The sequence below is a fragment of the Sceloporus occidentalis genome, unplaced genomic scaffold (assembly GCF_023333645.1).
Source record: "Sceloporus occidentalis isolate IW3139 unplaced genomic scaffold, rSceOcc1.0.p SCAF_5, whole genome shotgun sequence".
Taxonomy (NCBI): Eukaryota; Metazoa; Chordata; class Lepidosauria; order Squamata; family Phrynosomatidae; genus Sceloporus; species Sceloporus occidentalis.
In genome coordinates, this window is record NW_028316985.1 from 89,877,809 (window position 1) to 89,903,678 (window position 25,870).

At 41.0% G+C, this 25,870-nt stretch overlaps 1 protein-coding gene across 2 annotated transcripts; it reads right to left on the reverse strand.

The window, feature by feature from the left end:
- Positions 1-1,022: 1,022 nt before the first annotated feature.
- LOC149312480 (phosphatidylinositol 4-kinase type 2-beta-like) lies at positions 1,023-23,613 on the reverse strand. Of its 2 annotated transcripts, none has more exons than XM_089524713.1 (10): positions 23,253-23,613; positions 20,903-21,063; positions 12,767-12,967; positions 10,613-10,744; positions 8,397-8,550; positions 6,012-6,079; positions 5,157-5,256; positions 4,849-4,982; positions 4,337-4,396; positions 1,023-3,819 (listed from the first exon to the last, which is right to left on the reverse strand). In XM_089524713.1, the coding sequence occupies exons 1-10, from the start codon at positions 23,551-23,553 to the stop codon at positions 3,646-3,648; spliced, it is 1,485 nt and encodes a 494-aa protein (XP_089380839.1). In that variant the 5' UTR covers positions 23,554-23,613; the 3' UTR covers positions 1,023-3,645. The 2 variants fall into 2 exon arrangements, with proteins under 2 accessions (XP_089380839.1, XP_089380838.1); XM_089524712.1 differs by having other exon boundaries at positions 20,903-21,072.
- Between the last annotated feature and the right edge of the window lie 2,257 nt (positions 23,614-25,870).

Here is a 25,870-nt window from a genome sequence, read left to right on the forward strand (position 1 = left end):
TACACAGTTTTGGAAAACTGAGCTTTAACATCCACATGGATTGAATTGTCCTTTCAGTGCAAATTATGGTTTACATTGTCCTCAGCACTTCCTAAAGAACAGGGCCAGAAATTATGAATGATTATAGGGAGATCATCTGAACTTCTGGCCCCACGGTCTGAAGATCTTGAAGCAGTGGATAAATTCCTGAACCTGTGCCCATTGCTTGCTTTCTTATGTGTAACCCACTGATATTCACATTTAAATAAACTCTACCAAGTTCAAGAGGAATTGAAACCCAATTCAGAGTGTGCTGAATTGGAAACGGACTGAGACTGGAAATGACTTTCAAACTCTTTGCTTATTTTACTTTAGAGTATCTGTCTGATGCCCAAGGCTTCACATACATACCTACGAATGGTCATGCATTAAGTCACACTTCCTGTAATATATGAAGTTTGATCAACTGGGTATCACAGAACAAAACTGGATTACTCTCACTCCTTTGGGATGGATGGCTCAGGAGAAAAGTTATTTGCCAAAGCTAGACAGGCACATACTGTCCCCTTTGATATCCGCTATTATGTAATGCAGTGGTTCCCAACCTGTGGGTTGGGACCCCTTTGGGGGTCGAATGACCCTTTCATGGGGGTCGCCTAAGATCATTGGAAAACACCTATTTAATTACAGTTATGAAGTAGCAATGAAAATAATTTCATAGGTTTGGGTCACCACAACATGAGGAACTGTATTAAAGGGTCACGGCATTAGGAAGGTTGGGAACCACTGATGTAATGAAAGTAGCCAATGCAGAAGATACATGACAAGCCTTGAAGACACAAGTTCAAATCCATATTCAACCACAAAGCTTATAACCTTAGGTTTCTCATATACAATTTGACTTCAGATGATTGTTGTAAGGATTAATTTAAAAACGCAGGGGAGGGGTGGGACATAGGCATGCCACTCTAATCTGTGGAGAACTGAGATATGGATGTTAATCAAATAAAAGTAACCGATGAAACAGTTGTGCAAAAGACAGCTCGATTTCAGACTATGATCTTTATTGTTTTAAGAATACAGTGTGGTAGTCTTACACATTCTTTAAAATTCTGAGTTGATAAAAAATAGAAGCCACAGTAAATTCATAAACACGTCTGCCTTCTAAACCCACAGTACATTTTAAGGCTTATTATGTCAAGTGAACTGTTCCAACAATGCTACATTGTTTTACTACCACCCCTGCGACAACCCTAATTAAAAACAGACCCATTTTGGGAGCACAGGAGTATGGCCCAGCAGCTTAAGATACAGCATCACCAGAAATGGTGAAATACACAGCTTTCACAGAAGCAATTTTTTTGCCACAGATATTATTTGAGGTCCCTAACACTTAATTCAAAACAGGTATTACTAATTTTTGTGTCCCGAATTACCTCTGGCATTGATATTTTACATAGGTTAAGGCTAACAAAATAGCTTGGACCTGCTCAGGAGTCTTGTAATAAATGCTTAATTTACAAGGTGAATCCTTTGAAGATTTTGGGGTGGCTACAGTACCAAAATCCAGGGGAAAGTAGAGAGATCCAATAGATCAGTAATAGAAGTGATCCATTTTGGTGTCACTTAATCAATTTAACTGGCATTTACAGTGTTTCAATATATATATATATTGTAGAAGTGCAGCAGAAATATTGATATACCTAAAGAAAACATATATTTTCTCAGTACATCAACCTTACAGTGAACCACAAGTATCAAGGCTAAAGCATATCTACTGTATATAAATGCATACAACCATCATCACAGTCAAACTGTATAAGCATTCTTAGTAGTGTCACTCTAATCCTGAATTTAAGAGTACATCAAACAAAACTATCTTTGGAAGCACTTCTCAGTTATTAATTTGAGAGGAATTTAACATGCATTTAGCCACTCTTCCCCTTACATAAGGCCTAAAATTCAATTTCTAGTCCCAACTAGAATAGACTCTCTGAATCAATTGGTCAATAGTATGTATGTCAACTCTTAAAATACCACTGATTCAATGGGTCTATAAGAGTTGGATTTAGGACCAAGATAGTGGCCCATTTATTTGATCAGTAACTGGAGAAAAGAAAGAGGAGCAACACCTCAAAATAGCTGGTGCTCATGGAGCACAACATGTCCCTCATACAGATGGAAGGATGCATGAATATGTCCCAATATTACACCAAACAGTGCATAATAACCCAGGGTTCATATATATTTAGAGACTCATTGGACCCACTCGAAGAATTCATTTATTTGTTAATAGAAATGCTGTCTACACACAGTGCATGTATGGGCAGTGAATGGCACATTATACATCATGCACAGGTAGGGAACAGGTGAAAACAGATTGCAACTGACTACCACACAGGATTTGATGCAAAGGTCATGTATGAATCAACTACATTCAATAAAAATGGGGATAAGAATTATTAAATGATGTTTCTTCTGGATTTGTGTCACTGGCCCCATTTATGTGATATGATAAAATCAAAATTCCTGCTTAATCCCAAATAAACTGGAATGATTGCTCTTGCTTGGCTTTCCCACACAGAGAAAGAAGAGTTTAAAAAAACCTGTGAATCTGCCATCCCAATTTATAGTGACATAAGAACCAGGAATTCTGCCCTGACTTTCTCCAGATAAAATATGACTCAGAAGCGACATTAATGACAGTTACCCCTTTGAACTCATGTGGGAATCTCTTCCGAACCCCCTGCAGGTCTTAAATCTTGAGCATATTCAAGCTCCATAAGTTTTAATGGGGAGCATGAATGCAGGGTGGGTGCCCCATTCAGGTTATTAGCGATCACCCCTCCGTGGATTTCCAAGTCCACACATTTCAAGTCCGCGGACTTGGAGGGGGCGACTGTACGTTTATAATTCCGGTTTGTCTGTAGAGAGAGACAAGTCTATGTTCCTAGTTCACATGCCACAAATAAACTACAAACAGAAACATTTGTTTAGTCTCTTTCACTTGCAGCACAAAACAGCATTTACTGGTATATGGTCTTGCATGCAATAAGCCAAAATCTGTTTTATCACACTGTGTAAAAGTGCTTTTTAAATTAATGCATTTACTTGCCCTTTATTTTTCACATACTTATATAATGTACTTATATAATGTTGTTGATCCCAAGCCCCAATCAGCTGATTAAGAAACACCCTTGTGACACTTTGAGTACACAAATCAATAAGAACCATGTACCAATCAGTAACTGCTTAAGATTAAAGGTCAGGTAACTTTCTCCCAGAAGAATGAAATAGCTGTGCTTCATTTGAAACAAATGAAACTGGACTATGATTTCTGACATTCATATGCAACAGAACAGTTCTTTCGTACAGTTTAATCAAAAGTAGTCTTTGGCATTTGTAAACTTTATTCCCCCCCCCCCTTTAATTATTAAATACAGAAAACATTGAACTGTTTATAAAAATACAATATAGGACAGGCTCCTCGTTTCCCTGATGTAAAATTTCACAATTTTAAACAAACTGTAAACCTATTACATTCAAAATAAAAAACTTAAGTTCCAAGGTTTTGGCAATCCAGCACTCTGTATTCAGCAGAACTACATTATTCTGAAACCTTTACGAAGTTGACAGTCTTGCTAAAGTGAAGATATTTACTTGTAGCTACCAGTAGGAAAAAAAAGGCTTCCGGCTATGAAAAGTCTGTGTAAAGGCATTGCTCAGGTGAACAATTCGTCCTTGACCTCCACCATGACTTCTCTCTACAATCACACGAGGCATTTGAACAAGCTGAAGAGGACTTTTTGCATCTTTCAGTGCCTGAGTAAGGTTAAGTATCTGCAAATATTAAAATATATGACATTAAGTTAGCATGTTTAGTTTCTAATGCAAGTTGGGCAATATGAATGTTCCACTTAAATGTCCCCTTCCATGTTAACTCACAGAGCAACCAACCATTGGTGCACTGGAAATCAAAGCAATACTTGGAGCTGAGAGGATGCCAAGCTAGATCAGCTAGGAATTGAAAAGATGCTAGATTAACTATGAGGTGACCAGCACATATAATGGTTTATTCTGAGGGCCTGAGAAGTTGTCAAAGAACTGATCTGTTAGTTTCTGGGACATGTAGGAATGTTTTACTGCCTTCAGATGCATGTCAGGATAAATATCATTGATATTTGGTGCATTAGCTTCTGCCAAATATGCAGTGCAATGCAATACAATTTACAGAAGAATCCTATGTTCCTAGGAAAATTCGCACAGGATTGCAAAGCTAGCCTTTTAGCTCAAGAATATCTGTGGAATAGTAGCTTTAAAATGTATTTGAAAAGGTGCCGATAGACACCATCCTTACCTGTCCTCTCATCACAGACATTTGATTTTCAAATGTAGTTTTGTCAAAACCTTTATCAGTCTTTAAAGGAAGAGAAAGAAGTTGATTTCAGAAAGTGTCATAGTTAAGATAAAACTTACCTACATTTTACTATTAATGGATGATTGCATGCATTTTTATATTAAATCATGAAATAAATATTACATTTTGAAGGATCCAATTAACATTGTTTCTTTGCTGATACAAATAATTCAGAACAGTATTTAAAGTTCCTGCCATGTAACAGAAGCTGTGTGTGTGTGTGTCTTCAAACTGCCTGTTGACTCCTGGTGATCCCATTAATTTTGTAGGGTTTCTTAGGCAAGGTATATTCAGAGGTGGCTTTGCCAGTTCCTCCCTCTGAAATATGGGCAACAGGAACTGGTATTCATTGGCTGTCTCCCATTCAAGTACGAACCCAAGCTGACCATGTTTAGCTTCCAAAATCTGATGGGATTTATTTTTAACTAATTCTGCCGAATTTTTGAAATTACCTTAAACAATTCATAAAGATCTTCACAAAGATCCTGCACAAAGTTCATGTCAGAAATACGGGGAAGAATCAAGTCAATTGTCTCTTGAGAAAAGGGGACTTTTGCTTGTGGAAGCCAAGCCCAGTGGAATGGATCTAGGAAGAAAAGAGGAAAGAGACATTTCTTAACTATATTGAACACACTTGCTTAGTTTACTGATACCAGGAAATGCAACTTCAGAAAAAGAAATCAATGCATAAAGAAAACCACTGGATACATTTATTCAAGTGGTCAATTAACAATATTTGTGACTAACATTAAAAACTCACATGCTCTCCACTCATCAGGATGTTTGAAAGGAAACGCCAGACCATTATCAATGGCTGCAATTTTGATAACAGGTTCTTTCTCATTTATCCACTGGATATCCTATCAGAAGAACAATGAATACATACGGTCAGAATTTAGGTGCACAAGGCATAGATTCCTCTCTGTTTCTGGATGTTAGGTATGTAAGCATTTCAAGTTGCCTTGAATTCCATTTTGGGACAAAGACAGGATACAAATGGAATAAATGAAAAAATAAATACATTTCAATCATTGCATCAAAATAATAAAAACAAACTCTGGATAAATATTAAGTGAACAAAACATACACATAGTTTTCTCTATGGGGCTGAACAGATGGGCCTTTTAAACCATCATCTGGGAGGCTTTGGAGTGCAGTGTTTATATACCACACATCCAGAAGCTGCCCTGAAGCTAGGCGGCTTTCACGGTGCTCCAGTGGCATGGCGTTTATATGCCACACATTGCTGGAGTGGCGTGAGGTTGCCATGGGGTTGTGGCAGGGTAGGAAAAGCTGCCTTTTCCTCGGCCAAAAAAGGAGCTGATCTTTGTGGCTCCTTTTTCGGCCGGCTTCAAGGCAGATTGTGACCACGGCATATGTTTGCCACGGCTCCAATCCATCTTCAGCTATCTGTTTTCCCCAAGTTAGTATATCACGTCAATTATTTTAAACTGCTAAATGTAAACTATTCACTTAAGTTACATCCTGTCTGTAAGAAAACAGAATGAAAAAATAAAGAATACCATGCAGAAATCCAGATTCCTAGACCACTGAAACTATTTCATTTATTCTGCAATCATCACATTATGTAGCTACAAATTTCTTTTTGTCTTACCTTATCAGATAGGTCTATTCCATCATTCTGTTTTTCATATCTGACTAACCAATTGTCATTGCCACGGTCTTCAAAGAAAGTAGAAAAAAGTACAGTTAGTGAAATGTATGTGCCTATAATAATGAGCATATTTTTTGAAATGAATCGTTCTGAGGTGTTTTTCAAAAATACATAAAGACCTGGGCAAGATATAAAATTAGAAATAACAGAACTCCAACCCCAACATTTTTCATCCAGCAATATATTCATTAGAACATTACCAATGTGTTACCATATTGTGCTGGTTTTGACTTTCAAAGCCTTACATAGCTTGGTTCAAACTACCTAAGAGACTGCATCTTCCCATAGAAGCCAGTCCAAGTTCTTAGATTTCTGCTGGAGAGCTTTCGCTCAGTCCCACCATCTTCACAGGCATGGTTGGCTGACACAAAAGAGAGCTAAGACCTTTCTATTTAAACGGCCCCTTGATTGATTTTAATCATAAGGCAGGGGTCTTCAAAGTGGTGCTCTCTGTGTTTATTTCATCATGTTTTAGTTATATTGTCTTTTGTATCTTAGAATTATATTTTAGTTTATTTTAAAATCTATTTTAAACTGATTAACAACTTTTAACGGAACGGAGTTAACTGGTTTTAAAAAAATGTAATAGCACATTTTCAGCTAAACTTTTATTTTCTATTTTGTAAGCTGCCTTGGGTCCCTTGGCAGGGAAAAGGTAGGGTAGAAACTTAATTAATGAAAAAAATTAATGAATGTAGCCTATGATTCCAATGTATACACTGAAACAGGTAAAACCACTGCTATTATGTAAATGTAATGCTATCATTTGCAGCATTTTACTCTTTCCATCTTTAAAGAATCACCAGTGAAGCCACCAGCAGAACCTTGATTAGAAAGCATTCTTGATCACCATATTACAGATAACAGAAATGGTCTCCACTGAAGCATCTACCAGTGCTCTCTCATTTTTTCTTGAACAAGGATTTGAAAACCCGTAACGAAATAGTAAATTGGAGAGGAAATAGTGTGGCAACTCTCAGCACCCCCAGCCAGCACAGCCAATAGTGAGGAGTTATGCATTTGGAAGGCTGCGCAGGTTTCACCCCTGGAATAGAGGCTTTTACTCATATACCATGACCTTGATTTATTATGTGTGAGATAAATTGCTGTTGCGAGGTGGAGCGAATGGTGATGAAGTGGATGCTGATCAGTGGAATGTTTTAAAGGATTAGCATGAGGAAGTTGATGAATGAGAGTTGAGACTTCAGTTTGAGGGGTGGGAGTAAAATTTTATCCTGTCTTTATACACTTTTAGCTGTTGGAATCACCTTCATTCTGAGAGCTGGGTTTCATAAAAGGTCTCTGGATTGGCAGTATCAAAGATGGAAGGGTGGCTTCCTGTTGAGGGTAAAGGTAATATAAATCCTTACAGGAACCTTGAGGGCATTTAGACTGAACCTGCAGCTGGTGTACCACAAGAGGGATGCGAGGACATCCTTATGTGTGTGTGGCAGAGGTTGGGGATCAGGAAAAACCCTCACACTCGGAATTTGCAGTGAACAACATGAACATTTCTCATCTGGTGGTTTAAGTGTACAGACCCCCACATTTGGCAAGAGTGGTGGGACTGCCGGAGAGGAATCCTCACAATTTGTGATTGGAAAGCTCCAAACTTGTTGTGTACAATGGCTGGATAAAGGATGAAACCAGAAAATAAAAAGCATACACCCTCATATTTGGTGTAACCAGCAGTATGATATAAGCCGAGATCTCCACATTTGGTGGCAGCAGCGGGATAACTGGAGAATAATCCCCCCACAAATCTCTTCAATAGCCTCAAAAACAAGGACAGATGTTATCTAACCTTGGCCTGCTACAGACTGCCAAAATACAGCTGCTTCGAGTCTCTTTGGAGGTATGCTATTTAAATGATGCATTCATCCTAAGAATCCGGAAGCTGCACTAAAGCTGCACTCCAGTGCTTAGGAATGGAGTGTGGCTTTGGCGCGACCTCCGGACTCTTAGGACCCATGCATCATTTAAAGAGCATACCTCCAAAGAGACTCGAAGCAGCTTTTTTTGGCAGTCTGTAACAGGCCCTAGTAACACCAAACAATGACCAGTAGCAACTTTTAAAGAAGACCAATATGGTTGGGCCATAACCCTAAATATAAACAGTGATAAAATCTCATTATTTGCAAAACAGGGCATTCACAGTAACTGCTAGGTTTATTTAGCTTTACATGCATTTATATGTATGTTTTCAAAGCCCTCAAATAATATTTGGAATGGATTCTCAAACCTACATACTTTTATCTCTCAGCTTGAAAGATAACAACAGAAGAATCTCACTCTCGAGCCAAAGTAATAGAAATTACTAAATACCAGTGTTTCTGATGACATAATCAAGCACAACCAATTTTTCAAACTGCGACTGAAATTGTTTCCTTGTATTCTCAGGCAAAGGGTCAGTTTCAAATTTCCTGAGCCAATAGTCAGCCTCTTTATAGCCTTCAACAAACAGCTGAAAGGAGCCAACCTACAATTTAAAATAAATTCTGCATTTAGGAAAGAAACAGCATTGAGTTTAAAGGTACCTAATATTGTAGTACTGCTATACACTGAAACTACTGCTAATGAAATCTAAAAATAGCTTTAAAAACAAAATGTGTAAATGACATTTAGATCAGAAATTTATTTGATGCCAGGAAAAGTATTCAAGGTAAAACAACAGCTCTTGACATTTAAAATGAAGTTCAAATAGCCTGAACATATTAGCCTAGAACTAACAAAGAGCTTGGATCTTCAATGAAAAAGTGAAGCAATTACAGAATTACTGAAGTTGATTTACTGGACAAAATAATCTATATTCATTATTGCCTATATAGTCTATGGTGAAAACAATCAGAACTGATTTTCTAATGTCCAGATGCAAAAACGTACAAAAATGGTGCAAATGAATTTCTCATAATTTGCATTATTTATTTTTCTTATTAGGGGTATACTATGCAAGTTATTGAAACCCTACCCCAGACAACTGAAAATATTATTTGGTAAACTTGTTGGATCTGGCTTCTAAGATTTCAGTGGACAGCAGTACTACACCTTCTATCTTACCTTCCCTGCCAGACTTGGAAGTGCACTTTTTATTACTTAGAATTAATACAAAGAGATTTTCAGGCAGCTGAATTTTACGCTCATATCTCAGCATTTCTTCTCCACTGGGACACAAACAGTTATGCCTATATTTTCCAACAACCTGTTTATATCCCAAATATCATTTGAGGCCTATTTTGAGCAACAAAGATGATACAGGTGTCATGAAAAATCTGATAAATCAGAATTAAATGAAAATAAGAAAAAAGTGATACAGAAGAAGAAAATATACCAGGCACTTTTGTGTAGCTGTGGGCTTGGAAAAGAACTATGAAGTGACAAGTTACAAGTAATATAGGCGGTATCCAGAACGGTGCAAAGCACCGGCCTGGATACATGCTAGGGTTGCCTCAGGGCATCTTTTCCAGACGCCCCGCAACCGTAGCACGTAACCGCAGCACTGTAATGGCGGTGCCCTGTCTACATGGGTGCCGCCATTACGACGTCACAACTGCGCCGCAGCCAAACAGCATGGCGCAGACAGGACGTCCTGGCGCCCTTTCACCGGCGCCAGAAGGAGCTCCGTTTTGGAGCTCCTTCTGTTGCATGTATTGCTGGTGCGGCCTTTAAACGGCTGCGCCAGCGATACAGAGAGAGAGGGGCCAAGTGCCCTTTTCTCCCTTTCCCCACTGCTGTTGGGGTGTTCTTGGGACATGAAGCCCCAAGGACACCCCTTTCCAAGCTGCAGGGAAGCGGCATTTTGCCGCTTCCCCAAGGCCAGGAAAAGCAGCGGATCGGGGCCTTGGTTGCTGCTGCTGTGGCAGCTGAGGCCCTGATCCGTCGTGGAAAGGGGAGGGTGCAGGCCGCCCCAAAGGGGCGGTCTGTATCCTGCCATAGTTATCTGAAATCAATGACTTTGGGGGGCAATGAGGGTATGCTGATGCAACTTTTCAAGAACAAAGTAACTAATATGAATAAAGTTACTTTATTGATGTGATGAGTAATGGTCTCCAGTTACTTCCAAAAGTTACATGTAAATAGCATGTAAGCTCTCACAGAAAAGTAATGGAAAGGCAATGAGTAGCATAGCATGTAACATAAAAAGTTTGCTTATTTATTTACTAAATTTATAGCCTGCCTTTCTCTTGAGATGGGATTTTTTTCATCATGTAAAAGTAACTTACTTTCCAAACTCTGGCTCAGCCCAGTGAGATTTTTTTTTTAGTTTTTTCTGAAAATTAGATTTTACTCTCAAATCTGTATTACAGTGATACAAAGATCCCTTGAGTTTCAAAAAATGGCATGTGAGATGAAGGACAATTATTTGGGAAAGCAAAGCCCCTGGTCAATCATAGATTCTGGCCAACAGGAACTAAATGGATTGTTATTTTGTCCATGTTTTTTTATTTTTAAGTTTAATTAGACAACTTGTTTTAATCCTCTTAGATTGTAGGATTCTAGATACCATCAGAATAAAACGTTTAAAATCTTTTTGAAAGACTTACCTTAGGAGGTAGTCCTATGCGATGAAATTTTTTGCCAACTTTTGGCACTTTTTCTAAAGCATATTTTTTCCCTCTTGATTTTGCACGGTCTATTGCACTGTAGTTGAAGGTCTCACTAACGATCCAGACAACCTTAAAACAAAGAAGTCTTATTTTCCTAAGTTCAACTTGGAGGTTCTAGTTACTGTAGCAGCATTTGAGTCACAAATCAGGAACAAAATATTTCATCTTCCTTTGCACGCACATCCAGAAAAGGCCAGTGTCAAATAGTCTATTGAAATATAGTGGCACTCTTCTTATCCACAGGCTTGCCATCTGTGGATTTGAGTTTCTGTGGACAGCAAGCCCCCATTGTTTGTAATAGAGATGGATGCATGCCACACCACCATAGAAAACAATGGGGGCTTAAGGTCCTATATTTTTTGTTATCTATGTGTGTGTGGGGGTCTAGAATGGATCTCCCATGGATACAAAGGGACAACTGTATACAAGTTCCATGAAATAAATCTAACCACTTAAAACAAACTGGGCCTACTCCAGATGCAAAAGGGCCAGACTGAACTCACAGTTAAGTTTTACTGCACTTGAAGAAACCTTGGTTGTCTTAAAGGATATGACATGTAGCCTTGATATGGCAGATAATGGTTTCCTGTACTTGAAGAGATCATGCTCCTTTTACAAGATATGATGTATTGCTTGGAAGCCCTACTGGATTCAGTATGGCTCCCAGAACCACAGGTGGCGGCTCTGGCTCACAGGGTTTTTGTTTGTTTGTTTAGCTTAGGCCAGTGATGGTGAACCTTTTAGAGGCCGAGTGCCCAAACTACAACCCAAAACCCACTTATTTATTGCAAAGTGCCATGTCCCTCTGGCTTTCTAGTAACAAACTCTGTGCTGGGGTGACGGCACATGTGCCCGCAGAGAGAGCTCTGAGTGCCACCTCTGGCACGCATGCCATTGGTTCGCCATCACTGGCTTAGGCAGATGTATCAGCTAAGGCTTTACTAGAAAATGATGACCCAAATAGTACTAAAAAGGAAAGTGATGTTAACTTTAGCTGCACTAGCTTCTTATTTGTTTCCAGACACAATTCAAAGTGTTTTTCTAAAATAAAAACTTCAGAGTTAAAAATGATCTAGGCCCAGTTACCCAAGCCAGCTATCTCTTACATTGACATCTTCAGAAAACACCCCACAAATCCCTGTATTAACAGAGGTCTGAGCAGTTGGAATAAGGATCTCCAAGATGAAGCATCCTCTTTTTAATTTTCCTCTCACTGGGAGGCCCACAAGTCAGCTCTATCCTACATTCTAAAAATGTGTTTATTTCTTTGGGGGGGGGGGGGAATAGAAGAGAAAGGCAACTAAGAGCAATTCCCTCCCCTGCTGTGGTATACAGTATTAAATGAATTTCAATTACTAGTTTAAATAATGCACTTCTTTCACTGATATGTAAGACTGTTCACTGTTTTGTTACTATTGGAATTTTACCAGCCTGAGTATAGAGTAGGTTGTATCGAAGGATACAATAAAAATTTATACAAATGCTTGAGGTTAAAATATTTGCCGTACCCAAACTGTAACAAATAAATCCCTAGGGGGAAGGGGCAGACAAACGAAGCAGCAAAGTTTAATTCACATGGAAGCTCTTACTGAAATACAATGGCGTGTTACAGACGGGCCCAAGGGGCGCCGTCGTCGCACCGTGACTACACGTGAGGGGCGGCGCTTCCTGACGTGCCTTGCCCCTCACGCGTAATGAGTGCGTCAAAATGGCGGCGCCCTATACAGATGGGCGCCGCCATTTTGACGTTGCAGATGCGCAGCATCCTGACGTCGCGCCCCGGAAGAGACGCTGCGAGTGCGCGCATTGGCACTTGCGGCATCTCTTCCGGGTTGCCGGAAGGAGCACGATTTTCGCGCTCCTTTTTTGCAGCGCGGAGGAGTCGCGCGGTTTGGCTGCTGCGACTCCTCTGCGCTGCAACCGGCAGTGGCCCGAGACCGCCCCTTTTGGGCGGTCTGTAACGGGCCAATGTAAACATAAGAGAAGTAGTTTGTGACTTTTTTTTTCCTGTGGAGCTAAATAACACAAATGTGAAGCAGATCACTGCATCTTATTTCTGCTAGGGTGATTTCTACTGTAAAGTATTCTTACCTTGGTTTTAGGCACCACTCCTAATCCCAGTTTACTGTCCACAAGATAGGCACCAGATTCAGAGAGATATCCCTGATTAGGAACAAGGCAGCCTCTGCCAAAACAGCAAGGGCAACAGATTTTGTGAAAGTATTTGGTCCATTTTGGATTCAGGTGACCATAAGGCTCTTCAGATTTTGGTTTAAATACTCCAATAGTGTTCTAAGAAAGAAACATAAAAGAATGAGGAAATTAAGACACATTTATTAGAGCATCTTACTCTGAAAGCAGTTGGAAATGTTTATGACTAAGGCATTTCATCGACAATTGACAACTGTCTCTTCCAACAAATAAAAAAACCCCTTTCAAAATATAATGTTTTCTCATTTTGGCTGGAGGTCTCCGCTACCTTACAATATCTGCTATTATAATTTTGTTCACACTGTATGACACAAGAGTGTTATTGTGTATTACATGTGGTGATTAACTACTACGCAGATTAGTTAGTTAGTAACTAGGCTATTTTATTGCCTTTTGTTGAAACTTCCAGCGGCTCCCACAAAAAGCTACTTTACAAACAATTCCTTTTGCAGCATCTCAGAGTAACAATATAAAACAAACTTAATAGAAAGGCAGCAAAACAGGAAACAAAAAAATCAAAACGTTGCTTTGTAAAGAAGTATGCCAATCCAAAATTATATAAAATTAGGTTATACAAAATTCAAAATCCAAGATGAAGCTATAACACAAAAGCACTTTACAAATTTGCAAATTAATCCATAAAAACAAGTACACACACTTTACAAACATGTTCTCCAAGGAGTAATCACATCAATACGTGATTTGTGTGATCACACATTTGATCGCAATATGTAACCAAAGCACTGATCATTGCTATATGTAGTACGGTAATATCTTATTTAAAACTACTCTCAACTGACTGGTTTAAGAAAATGAGTTACAGAACATGGAATAATAGGAGAAACCATGATGGGACCATAGAGACAGAATTTTGAAGAAGAAGAAGAAAGCCCAAGTAACACATAAACCTTGGTGAGCTGTCTTATTTGAGGGTTCCATTGATCTATATTACAACAAGAGCACAATACATCTTAATTCAATTGGATGCTAATTCTCTGTCTAAGGGAGCAATGGTGCTTTTATTAACTTAGGCTCGGTACAAATGGGCCTTTAGGGACGCCCTCGTCATGTGCTAAGGTTGCCAGGGGGTGGAGCAACCGCACGCTGTGCAACCCTAGCATGTGGCCAGGGCGTCACCGCTGCACATGTAGTAATGATGTTGTAGCTGTGCTGCATCCAAATGACGCCGTCTGAGCTGCTTCTGTGCACTTTTTTGCTGCACAGCGATACCGCGCAATTTGGTTGCTGCGGTGCCGCTGTGCAGTAACAAGAGGCGGCCCCTCGCCGCCTTTTCCTGGCACTGTGTACCATGCCTCACTTATGTAATCCAAGGTAAATTTTGCATTTCCTTTGCATTTTGTATTTCCTTTCACTAATGTACTATTTTCAACAGGATAGAGGTTATTTCAGGTGATTCAGGACCACAAGACTCCACTAAATGCTACACAGCAAGGCTTCCACTTATGCAACAGGACTGTCACCTTGCTTTCCTGTCCTTTGCAACAGCTCTGTGCTCACCATTTGTTCTGGAAGGCCTTCCAAAGCAAATCAGGCCAGGGGAAGAGAATCTGGTCCACCGAGAATTTCCCTTCTATTTGCTTCCAATACTGCCATTCTACTCACTCTGCCATTCTACTCACTCCAACAGGCAGATAAACATCAGTGGATACACGCGATGGACACTTCGGGGTGAAGCAGATGGCCGGGAAGGAGTGGCCTCTGACCAGTGACCGCATGTCCTGCTCTCAAAGCAGGCTGCCTGTGGTCAAAGCCGGAGCTGCCAGGAGTAGGTTTAAACCTACTCCTTTTTGATCCAGTTCTTTGGACCTGGGCATGGCTTACAGACGCTTATTTTGGCCCATGTGTTTAGGGCCATCATGAGACAGGTTTATGTGGAATATCTGTGTATCTACATATTCTAATGTTTCTCAGTATCTGGGGAAAATATAGAGTAGGGAAGCAGGGAAACCTAACTAATGAATTCAGATTAGGTGATACTTTTGGATAGAGAGCTTCTCCTATCATTTTCTCTTCTTCAGCCTCCCCCCCGCCCCTACTCAGTCTCCAAAATATAGTGTCATAAGCTACACCCAACTGCATATTTTTCCTACTTTAGACCCATTTACAGGCTTAAACATTAAAAAAAAAGCTTAGCTACAAGTCTTAATTCCGGCCAAGCCTACACCTGAATGTAATACTGATTTGATTAATACTACTTATGACCTATGTATGTCGTACTACTTGAAATGAAAAGACCAAACTAATGAGCAAACTAACAGTAAAATATCCTGGGTCAGAAAGACATATGCAAAGTCAGACCTTGATATGCAAAGTCAGGCCTCAAAGTAATACAATTACAGTGCGCCCTTTGTTTACATGAGGGATCCATTCCAGACTCCCCTGCGTAAAACAAATACTGCCTATGCTTGAGCCCCATTTAAATGAATGGGGCATGTTCATGTGGCGGTGTGGCGGCGCGCATACGCCAAAGGCACACTCCCCATTCATTCCTATGGGACTTGCCGCCCCTTCTTCAGCGTAGGCTGAAAGCTGTGTAAAGTGCGTCTGCGCATGATGCGGGCACACTGTACAACTTACAAAGAAATAATGGCAAGTCTGAGTAATACAGCTAAAGAGAGTCTAATTTTGATTTGTCTTGAAGGAACACAACTCTTTAAGTTAAGCAGACCTTCGTATGAATTGTTTGCATCCACACTAAGACTTCCATGTAGCTATGTGAGAGGTGCTCTGAGATTTGTAGAGGAAGAAGTGGGATAATGCTGCTATAAAGCAATAATAATTTCTTCAACCTAAAACAACATGGTGCAGAGAAACTATACCTTCATCATTTTAAAGATTTCCAGTACAAGTTGAATCTCCTTTATCCAAGATGCTTGGGACCAGAAGTGTTTGAGGTTTTGGATTTTTCTGGATTTTGGAACACCAGTATTTGCATATACATACATAATGGGATAGATTGGAGTCTAAAGATAAAAATCATTTATGTTTCATATACATCTTGGACACATAGGTTGAGGGTAACTGCATACAATATATTTTTAGTAATTTTGTGAATCAGTCGAAGTTTGTAAACATTAAACCATCAGAAACCAAAGGTTCACTAACTCAACCACTCATGTGGACAATTTGGAAGATTTCAGGTTTTAAAATTTTGGAAAAGGGAGACTCAATTTAGAAAAGGGAGACTCAAGGTGCTGGTGATAATACTTAAAGCTTTAAATGGCTTGGGACATTAATACTTTAAGGAGCATCTCCCGCTATATACACCTGCCCAACAATTCATATCTGTTGGAGGTGCTTTCTTCTGTGTCTCACCAAGAAACTTTATTCTGTGGCAGAACACATTCTCGATTGTGAAATATCCTGGCCTTAGAGGTCTAACTCGCACCAGTGCTGATGTTAATCCAACGCCTAGTAAAAGAATGGCCTTTCACAAAGCTTTGGGCCCTAACTGATTTCATCCAAACTGCACATGTGTTATGTCTTTAAAATGTTTTAAACTGTTTAAATTGTTTTAAACTATCAAATTTTAAGAGTCAGCCCCCTGATGTATGGAAGCATTATTTATATTCGCAGAGAAAGTGAAACGAGGAAGTTTAGCACACAGAGAGATATTGCAGCACTTTTGAGACTACTGTAACTGTGAAAGATAGAAGTTGGCCGCATGAACTTTCGTAGACTAAAGTTTACTTCCGCAGAGGCAGGAAGTAGACTTTAGTCTACGAAAGCTCATGCTGCCAACTTCTTTCTTTCAGTTACTCTCAAAGATGCTATAATCTCTACATACTGATTCTACAGACTAATATGGCTGTATCTTGGAATTCTATAGCAAGTTTAGTGTACACATATTTGTCAGAATAATTTAATTTGATGTAAATAAATTGATGGAATAAATAGCTGCACTGTCCTGTACAAATCAACCAATGAAACCCTGCCTTACCTGCAATATCTAAAATTTCCTTAGACTTAAATTAAATCTTGCATTTTTTGTTAAAAAAAAGACTTACATCCCAAATCAGGGATGATAAATACAGTACTCACCATCTATCACTGAATGGTCAAACGATGTTGCTGCTTTAGATATGTCATTCTAGTCACCTTATATTAATGTACATTATGCCTAGTCAGTGTTCCTAACCTATGTACTACCACACTTTTTCTGCTTTTTCTCTTTTCATTGTCTTTGTAATTATACTTTACAAAATAGTAGCAGCAGTATACATCTGTTTTCACTTACTACTATGCTGCAGTACAGTTGCTTCCATCTGTATCACAGCAGACATGAAAATGTGATGGCAGAGTTCTGGTTTAACAAGGACACACTAAAAACTCATGCCACAGCAAGTCAGCTAGTCTCTAAGGGGCCATAATGCTTTCTGACTTCTAGATTCTATAAAGCAGCATGACTCTCCTAGGATTTTACAAGCCATTAGCTTCTTTACACAAGCAAAAAGTTATCTTCTGCTTGCTATATCTCAGTGTAAGCAAGAAACATTAACTGCATAATGCTAATTTAAAATGTTTAGAAGAGCTGAGTCAGTACTGCTGGCATACATAACACTGCATTCCATGCAACATCAACACACCACCATATATTGTTAACAGAGCTATATCAGAAACTAGGTTTTTCCTTAAGGTTTCCAGCTTAAAATATACAAAGTCTGTTATTGCCTCTTATTGTTTCAGTTAAGAGGGCTGAAATTACAAATAGGTATGCATGATATTTTCTGGCATGTCAAACCTGTCCACCACTGTTTGTTTCCCTTAGCTCCAGCATGGGTTCTTGTAAAGTTTTGAACAATGGAACATGATTTAGCAAGTCTGATACCGTACCGTAAAATACTTAAATCAGACATTCTGCAGTTAGACCAAAGGAACTCACAAAAAGACAAAAAACAAACTATAGTAATAATTCTAAGTACAGCGGGACCTTGTCATCCCCGGGCTTGCCATTCACAGATTTAGCTCTGCAGATGTCAAGCCCTTTTGTCCCCAATGGCGGTGACTACACACAGCCATGTTAGTGGGTGCGCACATGTTGTGATCCCATTGGAGTCAACAGGACTTTGAGGTCCCGTGTTTTTTGGTATCTGTGATGGTGGGGCAGAACAGATACAAAGGTCCAACAGAAAAACTTCGGATTGAGAAGGGACTCACCCCTTTCACATACACACACCTGCCTCAGCAGATCTTTCAGAAATCACAGCTGAGGCAAGGGGAGTGGGGCATCGGGGCAGAGCTTCTTTCAGGACCTTTGTAAGCAGTATTATTGTACTGACCCATGTATAAACCAACCCTGGATTTTAAGGTCAATTTTTGGGCATACATTTTTCTACTTATAGTCAAGCATATCCGGTATTTACTATGACATATAGTTAGTCCTCCACATTTGTGGGTTTAACAACTACGGTTTCAATTAAAGGTAAAGATAGTCCCTTGACATGAATGTCTAGTCGTAACCAACTGTAGAGGGCAGTGCTCATCTCAATAAGCCAAAGAGCCAGTGTTGTCTGAGGACTGCTCTGGTGGTTATGTGGCCAACATGACTCCACCAAACACTGTTACCTCCCCACTGAAGTGGTACCTATTTATCTACTTGCGTTTGCATGCTTTCAAACTGCTAGGTTGTCAGAAGCTGGGACTAGTGATAGGAGCTCACCCCATCATGCAGCACTTGAGCCTCGAACTACCAACCTTCCGATCTTCAGAACTGGCATCTTAACCCCAAAGCCAGCACATCCCTAATCGGTTTCAATTATTCACAGATTATTTGCCTCCACCATAATAGGGACTGATAAGTCTCGCCTCTCGTTTGCAATCTCTTTGCAAGCCTAGCAAGCCCTTCCCAGTCTGAGGTGGCAGAACAAGCCCAGGCAGGGGCTGCACTGTGGAGACCCCATTCCCACTGCCATGGAACGAGCCATGGTTCATTGCATTCAGGCTAAGCCAAAGCACAGTGTCTCGTCCTATAATAGTATTTTAGAAAAGAACATTGGCACAAATAACAGTAAAGTAAAGCAGTTTGCATTTCCAACAGCAAGCTAATGAGATTATTAATTACCGGTTCATCAAGCCCGCAGTCTTGGCTTCATTTTTGACTCTTTTCTGTCATTTATTCCCCAGATCCAGGCCACCGCCAAAGCCTGTAGATTCTTTCTCCACAACATTGCCAAGATCCGTCCATTCCTCTCAATCTCTACTGCCGAGACTCTAGTCCATGCCCTAGTGGTTTCGCGACTAGATTATTGTAACCTCCTTCTGACAGGGCTTCCTCTTTCACACTTCCATCCTTTAATCTCTGTCCAGTATTCAGCTGCCCGTATTGTCACAGCCGCTCGCCGCTTTGACCATGTTTCTCCTCTTTTATCCTCCCTTCATTGGCTCCCCTTCCCCTTCCGCATCTGGTACAAGCTTTTGTTATTGACTTTCAAAGCCCTCCATGGATTGGCCCCTCCTTACTTATCTGACCTTCTTTCTCCTTACATTCCTACTCGCACCCTCCGCTCTTGTAGTCAAGGTCTCCTGTCAGAGTGTAGGACTACCACTGCCCTCTCCTGAATTCGTCCCTTCTCGCTTGCTGCCCCTTACTCCTGGAACCTTCTTGCCCCACATGCACACCTCATTACTTCTCTACCCGGTTTCAAAACTGAGTTAAAGACTATATTGTTTAGAGAAGTGTTCCCAGAGGTGAGCCACTCTCTGACCCAGGAAGCCTCCTTTTAACCATCCATTAAGAAGCCAAGCCCTTCCTCCAGTCCATCTGCCTTGGTCCAGGCCTCGGAGGTGGAGAAGATCTGCTGGACCTGATCCTATTCCCCACCACCACTCCCTTCTCCTTTTGTGTCGTGTCTTTTTAGATTGTAAGCCTGAGGGCAGGGAACCGTCTGACTAAAAGATTGTACGTACAGCGCTGTGTAAATTTACAGCGCTTTATAAATAAAGGATAATAATAATAATAATAATAATAATAATAATAATAATAAAATCTCTAGGTATATACTTCAACTTTGTCCTTCATAAAGAAGCAAATAAAGACATTAGACAGATGAGGTACAGGCTATAACCAAAAACTGCTAGTGTGTACTAATATATGCCCTGGGAATAGCACCGTTTAGATCTATCATGTCAATATTGCATGTGAAAACAAAAGAAATGAGAAAGAGCCAAAGGATTGCTTAATACAAGAGGAAGTAAAAAGAAGGTTACAGAACTGGTCTGAAATAGTATGCTGTAACACAACCTATTAATTTTAAAGTCAGCTTTCTACATAAATCAAAGTTGAAAAGATCATGAAACTGAAATAAATAAATGATCCAGTGGATTTCCATATCCACTGATGTATTTCCTTATCTAGTAACAGAGAAATTTCTGTTCTAAAGAGTTTCCTAGCCCTGCAAAGCAGTATTGGGAGTGATGACTGTAGGGAGGAGGGGAGCTTTCCAGTTGTGAGAGAAGCAGTCGGTCTAACAGAAATACCACTGGATCCTGGCACTTAAGGGTCACTGTGTATTTTTTAAATGAGTGACCATCCCTTCATAAACATTACTATATATTTACACTGCTCAAGCCTCTTCATGAACATAGGTTTGGGATCAGATATTTCTCATTCTTGTTTACCAAACACTTTATATATCAGATACAAGCCTACCACAATTCTTTTATGTAACAGGACCCCAAAGCCTCAAATCTGCCCCAAATTGAAAGAATATGGCACTTCAAGTTGTGGGTTTGCATAGAAATTGAGCCCACTGGAGGTGGAGGGTGCAAATAACCCCATCCTCAGCACAGCTGCCCACCCCTGGATACACAAACCAATGGCATACTTCATAGATTACAAGAAGGAAGCTCCAAGGAAGGAACGTGTCACCAAACAAACAAATGGGACTTGAGCATAGGCATTTTCCCCTCATACGCAGGGTTTGTGTGTGTCCAGAACGGATCCCCGCGTATGAAAAGAGGGACTGTATAAACATTTCTCATTAACACCACACTTACTTGCTTAGGATCTTTGACAAAGTAGCTCCCACTGGACCCCTGGGAGATTCTTTCTGGGAAGACCCCACATTCTATGGCTTGCTCCACTCGCTGCATGATTTCAGCAAATTCAGGATCATCGTCCAAAATGCAATTCATCTCTGCTGTACATCCAACGTTTCCTGTATGTGCTAGATGTCATTTTAAATTAGTCGTGTTGACCAATTAAATAATTTTAAGCAATTAATCATTTAAAGCACTAACTACCACTTATATAAAGTATATAAAACTTGTTAAGTGCTGTACAGAGATTAAAAGATTTCCTTCAGGTTGGAAGAAAAACACGAGATACCAATTATGGAAATAACAAAAATGCCAGAAATTGAATATAGTGTTTTTTTAAACTCTTTTAACATATAGGATAGTTAGAATGTATAAAGAAAAGAAATGTATAGAACTATGTATCAGGTCATAGAATCATAGAGTTGGAAGAGACCACAAGGGCCATCCAGTCCAACCCCCTGCCATGCAGGAAATCCAGATCAAAGCATCCTTGACAGATGGCCATCCAGCCTCTGTTTAAAGACCTCCAAAGAAGGAGACTCCACTACACTCTGAGGGAGTTTGTTCCACTGTCAAACAGCCCTTACTGTCAGGAAGTTCCTCCTAATGTAGAGGTGGAATCTCTTTTCCTGGAGCTTGCTTCCATTGCTCTGGGTCCTAGTCGCTGGAGCAGCAGAAAACAAGCTTGCTCCCTCCTCAATATGGCATCCCTTCAAATATTTAAACAGGGCTATCATATCACCTCTTAACCTTCTCTTCTCCAGGCTAAACATCCCCAGCTCCCTAAGTCCTTCCTCATAGGGCATGGTTTCCAGACCCTTCACCATTTTAGTCGCCCTCCTTTGGACACGCTCCAGTTTCTCAATGTCCTTTTTGAATTGTGGTCATTTAAATGCAGAAAGCAGCTGACTGTAGTGTAATGGCCAAGTGGCTAAACTGTGAACCAACAGCTCTCCAATTCACACCTCAGCTTTGCTCTGAGTTCACTTAATGGCCTTAGCCTCCTCTTCTTCGTCAGCAATATAAATAATAATGGTCTACTCTATGGCATGACTGTAAATATTACTAAGGCTTGGTCTACTCACACACACACAAATGACATAGTAAAATATACTGTGCTACCAATGTTTAGAGGGTGTAATATATTTTTACTTTAATTACGTTTATATAGCTTAGGTTTCCTACAAGCTTTCACTGAGTACAGTGCACTTCATCAGACGCATGCGTTGCCCAGAATTCGCACATTTGACAACACAAGGTGTGGTGCGCAAAAGCTTATACTCTAATAATCAGGGTTTGTGTGTGTGTGTGTGTGTGTGTGTGTGTTAAGGTTACGCAGGACTCCTGGTTCATCCTGTGCAGTGAGTTAGATTGCAAGAGACCGATTGTCTCAAGATAATCTGGTGCATTGCCTCACTGACTGGAGATTTCAAAAGGAGTTTCCTCCAGTCCTATTGCAATACTCTCTAAGCATAGATAGCACCACACTTGCGCTGACTTTTCCTACACATGAAATATTTGCTCAGTGGAGGAGAAGCTTGTTGCTTTTTTTCCCTTGACAAATATGTGTTCAAAGGAGGGGCTGCCCTTGCCTTCCTCTAGAGCAGTGGTCCCCAAAATGATGCCCTTTAAGAGATGTTGGACTTCAACTCCCAGAAGCCTCAGGCAGCTTGCTGAAAGGATCAGGGATTCTGGGAGCTCAAGTCTAAAATGCCTGGAAGGAAGACCCAAGGTTGACAACGATGGTCACCAAAGACTGATCCCTTTAAGAGATGTTGGACTACATCTCCCAGAAGCCTCAGCCACGTCGGCCAATAGCCAGGGATTCTGGGAGACTAAGTCCAAAATCCATAGTCTCCATATACACTAGATTGGTCCCCAAACGGTGCCCTTTAAGAGATGTTGGACTACATCTCCCAGAAGCCTCAGCCACGTCGGCCAATAGCCAGGGATTCTGGGAGACGAAGTCCAAAATCCATAGTCTCCATATACACTAGATTGGTCCCCAAACGGTGCCCTTTAAGAGATGTTGGACTACATCTCCCAGAAGCCTCAGCCACGTCGGCCAATAGCCAGGGATTCTGGGAGATGAAGTCCAAAATCCCTTAAAGGGCATCTTTTGTGGACCACTGCTCTATAGAGTCTCCATATACACTAGAGTGGCCCCCAAACGGTGCCCTTTAAGAGATGTTGGACTACATCTCCCAGAAGCCTCAGCCACGTCGGCCAATAGCCAAGGATTCTGGGAGATGCAGTCCCAAAGGCGTTTGGTTATTCCGAAGAGCCCTCTTCCGACAACAGTTGTCACCTGAGGCGGCGGCGGACGCAGAGAGGCCCTCCCGGCTCCTCCGGCTCCGTCCCGAGGCCGCGGCGCCCAGGAGCGGCTCCGACTCCTCTCCTTCCGCTTCATGGTCCAACTCCTCCTCTTCTACTACCACCGCCGCGCCTCGGCCCAGGCTGAGCCTGACGGCGCCCCCAGGAGCAACTTTGGCCCTTCCGGACACCGTAACCGGCGGGGGCTCCGTCTCCAGCTGGAGCAGCTCCTCGTCGGCTTCTTCCTCTTCCTCCTCCTCCTCCTCCATTCCAGGCTCAGGGCCTGGCGCCGCCATGAGTCTCCGAGCCGCTGGCCACGCCCCCTTTCCCTTCAAGCGCGAGCCCCCATAACCGACGACGACCTGCGCGGCGCGCGCCAACCGCGCAGGCGCAGAATGAAGGCGGGGCTCTGTGGGAACTACCTGCCGCCTCAGTCTTCTTCTTGCCCTTTGTGCCTATTAGAGGTGTCTTAAGCGCGAAGGAGAAACAGGGCCCACAAAATGGCGGCCGTTACAACATACAAACAAAGCTCAAAACACTCACAATAAAGCTCTAAACATATATATATATATATATATATATATATACACATACATACATATAGCTCAAAACAGTGAGAAAAAACTCAAAAGCCCTCACAATAAATGGAAATTTCGTATCCTTTCACGGTCAAAAGCTCAAAATGATCACTAATTAAATCTGTCAGGCAGTCCAACTCCATCCTTTGGGGTTTTTTAAGATCCAAAACCCACACTGCAGAAATAATCTACTCTGAGACCGCTTTAACTGCCCTGATTCATTGCTAGGGAATCCTGGGAATTGTAGTTTATTGTGGCACCAGAGCCCTCTGACAGAAGGCCAAGTGTCTCACAAAACTACACTTCCCAGAATTCCCTAGCACTCAGCCAGGGCAGTTAATGCGGTCTCTCAGACTGAGTTATTATTTATGCAGTGTGTGTTTTTGAGCGGACTGAGCTTTCCCTCCAAGGATGGTGTGTCTACACATGCTGTAGAAATGCTACACTTTGACGCCACTTAAAGTGCTGTGGCTCCATCCCATGAGAGCCTGGGATTTGTAGTTTGGTCTTTTACCTTCTCTGCGAAAGTGGCGTCTCACCAAACTACAAATTCCAGAGTTAAGTAGGACAGAGCCGTGGCAGTTAAAGTGGCGTCACACTGCATTCTATCTATCTATCTGTCAATCATATTTTCAAGACAGTATTTAAATAGTCATTCTTGGGCCCGAACAGACAAGCCAAAATAAAGCTGCTTCTTCGGGGCACTTTGCATGCTTCCTAAGAGGCCAGAAGCCGTGCCAAAGCCACACTGCAGACCTAAGGACTGGTGCACAGTTTTGGCGCAGCTTCTGGCATCTTAGGATGCATGTATCATTTAAATTGCATACCTCCAAAGTGACCCGAAACAGCTTTACTTTGGCCTGTCTGTATGGGCCCATTGTTTACTGGGGAAATTATTCCCTTGGCTGAGATGGCAAAGGTATACTTGTATCAAGGGAACAGATAGATGGCTTTCAGGGAAGCTCAAGGCCCTGAAGACTATTCTAAGGTGGGCTGAGACTCCTTCACCAGAAATGAAATGGCAAAACTGGATCACCAAGACACGCCTATGTACTTGAACCTCCTCAGGAATTGTCACTCATAAGTAAAGGGTAAAGCACCAAGAAATACTATGGAGCTGTCTTTCGGCCCTCCTAGAAATAATAAAGATTGCAGACAGTGTATCCTGTGTGCTCTCACTTGCGAGAACTACATTGAACTTTTTTTGGAGGGGGGTACTTTTAAGTACACATTACGCTTGTAGTTTTCACATTTAAGGACGTTTCAGTGGTAAATGGTGGGGAAAGTATTTTGCATCTCTCCTTCAGGTACTCAAAAGTAATAGCAACCTGCCTCCTGATGTTGGGAGCTCCCTCGCCTTATAAACAGTTTTAGTGCATGCATAGCATCTTTAGAAACTGCATCTCATAAAGCGTAGCACTGCAGCAGTAACTTTCCTATACTTAAACAACAGGAGACATCCAAGCTGAACATAATTACTTATAACAAGGCGTTCCTGCTTCTAAACCGTCAGTTTTCTTTCATTGCAAGCTTTCCACTGTTATTACTTCCTTGAATACTTCCTCTTCAATCTCAGGCAGAGCTTTTGAGTATTATCTGCTATCCAGTGCTTTTAATGAAACCAAACTAAAGCATCATGCAAGTTACTGACTAGAGTGACTGGCAGGAACACACTACCAATTTTACAACTTCGCTGGCTTTTTATTAGTGTCTTTTATGATTTCTTTAAAGCTTTCTTTTGGTCAATTTCTGCTTCCCTTGCAAGAAAACGAAACCCAAATGAATTCAGTGAGATTTGGCTAAAACCGTACAAGCATAGGCCTGCACTAGAAGTAATGCACAGGTCCTATGCTACATACAATAGAAACTTCGCCAGATGTATCTTAAGAGCACTTCTCCATCTGTTTGCTTTTGGAAGCTTTCCAAATATTGAGGAAAGCATTGTGTTAAAATGAACGAATAACCCATATTTTTTACGAAACAACTTGAATGTACACAACAATAATAAATTATTAGTATATAATTAACTAATAAC

Bases quoted from the DNA above. Each gene is read 5' to 3' on its own strand.
- LOC149312480 (XM_089524712.1), bottom strand. From the start codon at position 23,553: ATGGCGGCGCCAGGCCCTGAGCCTGGAATGGAGGAGGAGGAGGAGGAA. The intron at 8,551-10,612 runs GTAAGTCTTTCA...TTTAAATTGTAG, and splicing joins GCATAGGACTACCTCCTAAG to GTTGGCTCCTTTCAGCTGTT. The intron at 5,257-6,011 runs GTAAGACAAAAA...TTCTTCTGATAG, and splicing joins GAATAGACCTATCTGATAAG to GATATCCAGTGGATAAATGA.